This window comes from Apis dorsata, unplaced genomic scaffold (assembly GCF_000469605.1).
Source record: "Apis dorsata unplaced genomic scaffold, Apis dorsata 1.3 scaffold_135, whole genome shotgun sequence".
NCBI classification, from domain to species: domain Eukaryota; kingdom Metazoa; phylum Arthropoda; class Insecta; order Hymenoptera; family Apidae; genus Apis; species Apis dorsata.
The window spans coordinates 492,255-498,322 of record NW_006263427.1 but is presented as its reverse complement, the minus strand read 5'-3'; the positions used below and the strand labels follow the sequence as shown (position 1 = coordinate 498,322).

Here is a 6,068-nt window from a genome sequence, read left to right as displayed (position 1 = left end):
TCTCTCTCTCTCTCTCTCTCTCTCTCTCTCTCTCTCTCTCTCTCTCTCTCTCTCTCTTGCTTCCATGGTACGCTTTCAGAAGGATGAAATTGGATTATCCCCATCCTTCGAAACAGAATTGACCCAGGTAAAATTCTACGAAGGTCCATCCTTGGAGCCTCGGTTTCACGACTAATTATCAATCGAATTTCATCGATGCTAATAACAACGAACGATATCCAATTGAATTACAGATAGATAAAATTCCTCCTTCAAATTTTCCATAAAATATCCACAAAGATCCACGCTCTGATTACAATTACGTTTCAAATATATAATTAAATTACACAATAAAAATTCCTATCCTAGCCTTAGACAACTCGTAAAAGAATCGCGATAACCCCTTTCCCCCCACATCTATATAAACCACGTCGGTCCGCGATGTGAACCGTGAATTCCGCGAACGTAACATCTAGAAGCACTAGAGAGGGGTGCACGTGTGGCTCACGTGTGTGCCACACGGAAGGGATGAAGAGGGCGCACGTGCAACCGTGACACCGTGTCGGCTCCACGTATGTGCAAGCACGTATGCATACGTGTATGCATGGGGATCACGTTGGCGCCGTACGAGGCATATGCCAGCGTTTCCATAACCCTCCCCCCCGGCCACACCCTCGAAACCCCGCTCCATCCAATCGTGCCTCGCTTACGAGCCGCTATTTTCTCGCCGAGGGAAACATTCCGGCCGCATTTTACAGGAGGGAGGAATAAAGCAGGGAGCTTCTTCGTTGTAGATCGTAACGCGAGAACCGTCAACTCCGTTTCTGGTTTATGACCGTGCACTTGATTCCAATTGGAATTTGGAAAATGTGAGTTTTATCATTTTCTATCGAATTATATAAATCTTCGTGTGTTCATTTGTTTTATTTAATATTGTTAATGAGAAAAAAAAATTTGTTTTAATAAGTTGCAATTTAAATTCCATTAATAATATTATATAGTATTCCCTCAATTGTCCTCGTCGTAGATAAGTAAGCATAGATTAATAAAATAGGGTCGAATAAAATAGTCAAGTAAATACAAATCAGTATAGATTATAGATTAGTTATATAGCAATCTAGTTGGCCATTGTCAGGCGAATAGTACATTAGAAGAATTATAGTTAGACAATGCAAGTTATAATAGAGATAAAATAATATTTCAAGAATCTTTAACATCAATTTCAGCATTAACATCTTCGCAGTTCCACTTTTTGTCCATCCAACTTCTCCTGTCTCACATCCATCTCCCTTAAACCCTTCACCTGGCTTCCTCTGGTTCTTGCTCGAACGCTTTATATTCAATGCAATCGGTCCAAAGCAGATCCATTAGCAGATTCTGTTTAGATGCATCGCGCGGATCTATATGAGCCCCAGAAAATGGGATAACTGCGGATTGAATGTGTGCCGATAACCACAAATCGTTCGGGGTAAGCGTTTCCACGTAGAGAGATATACGTGGAGGTTGCGAGCCAATGGCAATCGAGAGATTAAGTTTTTTATTCCGGAAACAGGAATGGATGGACGGGGTGAGGGGCCCCATGCTGATTTCTAAGCCAGGCTTCTTCCCGCAGAAACTATCTTTCATTGTTAGAAACCTGTCTAACGGAGGTAACGAGGATATCGGGTAAGGTATAGGTTTCAGGGATTGTCCAATTGGATGATTAACAGCTAGCAATAACTTCATATTATTCTATAGATGATATTTTAAGACTAGGAGTTAAATAGATTAAATATTCTATGAATGATACATTAACACAAATAAGAAATTGGCAAATAATGTATTGGTGTTGGACATTCTATTAACAAATCGTTGATCCTAATATAGAAGAAGTCTAAAACTAGATATATAAAAGCAAAGTAATGAGGAATAATGGATGTCTTATTCTTAGAGACGGAGTGCAATAGAAATAAATTTAAAACTAGGAGTTAAATAAATTAAATATTCTATAAATGACACATGAACATAAATGAGAAATTGGCAAGGGAATGTATTGGTGATGGATATTCTATTAGCAAATCCTAATATAGAATAAGAATAAGAATATAAAAGCAAAGGGATGACGAATAATAGATGTCTTATTCTTAAAGATGGAGCATAATGAAAGAAGGAAGAAAGAGAAGAATCTTTCGAAGAAAAACGTGGTTTTAAAAGAAATCAGAAATTGATTTCAAACTATTGCTTTCCCCAAAATTACGACTTCGCACGAAACTTTAGGAAGCAAGAAGCGGAGGCAAAGCGTAATTCTCTGCCTGTTATTCATCCGCGTTTTCGTTTCGAGTCCACGGAACCACGACTTGCGGGGCGGCTAGACGCGGAGGCAAGGCTTTTAATTAAAATATGGAGATCGGGCAGGCAAAGCCAGCCATTGTGGCTACGAGTCGAGCTGCAATAATAACAGATAATATATCGCGCGTTGGAAGCCGGTGTAACTGGCTCTTTCAAACAATGAATTCAAATCCTGGGAACAACGCCGCCCACAATCACGTCTCGAACCTTTTCGTGTACTTCCGCAAGTGTGACGAGGAGTCTCCATATCCACCCTCTCCTGGAGATTACTCTCCGTTTCCTCTTTGCAAGAAGTAATAATCTTCGCTTACATCGTTGAAATTTTTTTATCGTGATTAAAAAGACGATATACGCGAACGAACGAGCAACAAGTCTAATAAAACGATCGTGCATAGTAATTTAACGAGGGATGGGCTTTTCGTGTTTTACATTTTGCAGAGTTTTTTTTTTTTTTACCTTCCTTCATTCTCCCTACATCGATATAAAATCTTTTTTACGTTTCGATTATTATTTTGAACAAATTTAAATTGTATCTATTTTTTTTAAATAGATGGATTAAGATAATAGGTGAATGATAATACGTGAATGGAAGAATTGTTTTATTTATATTCTACTTTTCTTGTGATAAACACAGGATACGAAAGTAGTATATTAAAACTACTAAAGAAATTAACAATTTCTTTAGTAGTTTAATTGTTTATTTATTTGGCATACGGAAAACTTAATCTTTGATCGGTTGAGAGATTAAGTTCGATTCGTTTGAAAGAATGAATATAAATAAAAAGCGAGAGAAATATTCGTTGAAAAATCATTTTCTAGGTAATTTAATATTGAATTTACGAATTGTACGAATTTAATTTTAGAGCATGAAAGGATTCTAACGCGATGCTCTAACGCTTTCGATTTGATGGAGCGAATCAAAAGATACCACGAGGATCTTGATGTGACGCGTGATGCACTTTTTGTTTGTCCGATTCATCCCAGTGTACGACTAACCGCAGAGACCATAGGGTGCATCCTCATTAGTCTACTCTGACTCGGTCTGGTTAACTGATTGGCTCGCCAGTCATTATCTCCATTTCACGCTTCGCGAAATCCAGTGTCTGGTATTCCCCACGTTGAACGTTAATAGCAATGGTGCATCGAGGATCGATGCATTTATGTATAGGTGACAACGAGCCTTAGCAGTTTTACCGCGGAATTCCAATATGCGCTCTGCGGTTTGGATTCAATTATACAGGGTGTTAACGTATTCATGAGATATCTTTGGACGGTCGATTCTGAAGGGAGAGAGAGAGAGAGAAAGAGAGAGAGAATAAATACGGACAAAAAAATTACGATTGAATTATTTATTTATCAAATTACAGGCGATCGATGTTCGCGTTAAATGAAACGAAACGGAAATAAAACGAGATCGCTCTGTTTCCCTCGCTTCTATTTCCGCCTCGCTTCGTCTAAATTACGCGAATTTAAATTACTTATAATTTAGTAAATAAGTCTCAATCGATATTTTTGTATAGAATCGAATTAATACTGTATTGCGGGGAAAATTTGCAATTTCATTGAGATGCATTTTAATGCATCTCATTAGTAGCCATTTAATAAAGTATCAGATATTATGATAACAGTTAATATTTGAACAAAATATACGTGCTTTTGTTTTCTTTCTAAATTTTGTAATTAATATACCACTTGCATTATTGTGTTAACACAGTATTTTATTTAACGATCCAATCTTATTTGCTCGTCGTGAAAATAAAAAGGAATTCTTCAACCATCTTTCTTTCTTACATCGAAAGGAATATGATAATATCGCTATAAAATTATTGAAACAATTAAAAATCTCGTCCGAGCTTCAACTACAATCCGTTAAAGAAGAATCTTAAGATTCGATATCAATTTCTCCAAAGAAACAATTCTCGTCAACGTGCAAGATTTAAAGGCAACAGATCGTTGCTTTTTGTATTTGCATTTCATATTCTATTGTTAAGATACTCTTTCGAACTCTTTGCTCCATGACTCGGGACATTTAGTCTTGTCTTAAGAATTTTATTACTTGTAAAGTATCGTTCGACAAAGGGAAGAAAGTCTTCTAGAAAGAATCACTCTGTTTGGATAATTGGCTCGTCCTCGAAGAACGTTTCGTTAAAAAACTGAACGAAACGTTTAAGAAACCATTCGAATTAATTACATTTCTTTTTTATTCAAGTTTGAACACGTTTCTCTCTCGTTTCTCTCGTTTGTTCAACGAACGAAATAATAGAAAGATGCAGACGTATGCAACGTTAAATAAAGTAATTTTCGTTCCTTCAAAAAGTATCATTTTATTTTTCTATTCTCATTGTATACATACCGTTTATAATTTTAAACAAATTTAAACAGAATTTCATTAATTCATTATTTTTCTGAGAAAATATATTTCTTATTTATATCGATATTTTAATTTAATCCAAATAATACGATAGAAATTTATAAAAATCGCAAACAAATATTAAACAAAATTTTAAAAAAATATAAATATATGATTTCGACTTAATTATATTTCTCTCTTCCATAAATTATAACGCATTTTCTCTCTCTCTCTCTTTCTCTTTCGTTTCGTTCAAAAAAAAATAGAAAAATGATGAAGAAAGGATGGATCGTCCAACGATATATAATATCACAGGTGTATCGATCGAGATAGAATAAAATGGAGTGCAAAAAATTTGCTATCGTTTATCATCGTTTCCTTTGTCTTCGAAAAGATTTAATTCCTGCGTTGGAATTTCGATGAATATGGTCAAGACCATCGCGGTTTCTCGTACATTGACCGATGAAAAATTATCTCTTAAATCTTAGAAACAATCTCAGTTCATTTCAAGCTTAGTATATGTTAGTCTGGAAACTGCGTGAATTCTTCTACGATAAAATTCTTTTTTCTTTTTTTTTTTTTATTAACAAATATATGGAAAATTGAAAAATTGTTTTGTTTCAGAATCACATATAATAATAAATAATATAATATTATTATTTTTTTTTAAATATTTCAATTTTGAACTGAAACTCAAACTGAAATTCAAATAATTGATTATAAATATTATAATATAAACGATAGCAAATTAAATATTCTTTCAAAAGACGATAAATAAAAATTGCAAGATACGAGATTTTAACTTTAAAAAGATAGAAATATCCATATCGTATCATCCACTTCTAAAATTCTTAGAATCAGAAAATTTCATTCCAACCTGGAATACCAGAAATTTCGCATTCGAGGAACCTCTGTTTGTAGTCAAATCCACGGGAAGAAGGGGCCCATCGTGATATTCTCAGAGTCTATCCGGGGGTTGGGAACAGGCCGACTGAAGAAAAGAGGGTCGATACGGAAATCGAATTTCCGTAAATGATATTCACAAGGCGAAAGGAAAGACTGGATTCCCTGGATGTGTGTGTTTGCCCATGAACCAAGAAATACATACTTTCCCTTCCTCCCTCCCTCTTTCTTTCTCTCTCTCTCTATCCCTACTATCTCCTTGCCTCTATCTCCATCCTTCTCCATCTCCATCTCTCCAATAAAAGAAAAAAAAAAGGGTAGAACAAGGGGGGCACAGAAATATCACGTTGAATAGAGATTTCCAGAATGTTAGAGGGGGAGGGAGGGTGGATAAATCTCGGGGAAGATTAGCTAAATCGTTGTACACGTTGAAAGAAAATAGTCCAGCCAGGGGTGGAAAGGGTGGGAAGGAAGGAAAGAAAGAAGATATAGGAGGGAACGGCGCCAA

General features: G+C 35.7%; 2 protein-coding genes across 8 annotated transcripts in view; one reads left to right on the top strand and one right to left on the bottom strand.

The window, feature by feature from the left end:
* LOC102674166 (peroxidasin-like) overlaps positions 1-6,068 on the bottom strand; it is a 290,955-nt gene that overhangs the window by 114,735 nt on the left and 170,152 nt on the right. The gene's annotated exons all lie outside the window — the stretch shown is intronic.
* LOC102673596 overlaps positions 1-6,068 on the top strand; it is a 40,531-nt gene that overhangs the window by 5,481 nt on the left and 28,982 nt on the right. For 3 of the 5 annotated variants that reach the window (XM_031509288.1, XM_031509286.1, XM_031509287.1), the window contains exons 2-3: positions 1,365-1,447; positions 1,532-1,628. In XM_031509288.1, coding sequence (XP_031365148.1) covers positions 1,418-1,447; positions 1,532-1,628 — 127 coding nt within the window. In that variant the 5' untranslated portion in view covers positions 1,365-1,417. Of the gene's footprint in view, positions 1-1,364; positions 1,629-6,068 lie in introns of all 5 variants that reach the window. The other 2 variants (XM_031509289.1, XM_031509285.1) reach the window with 1 other exon arrangement.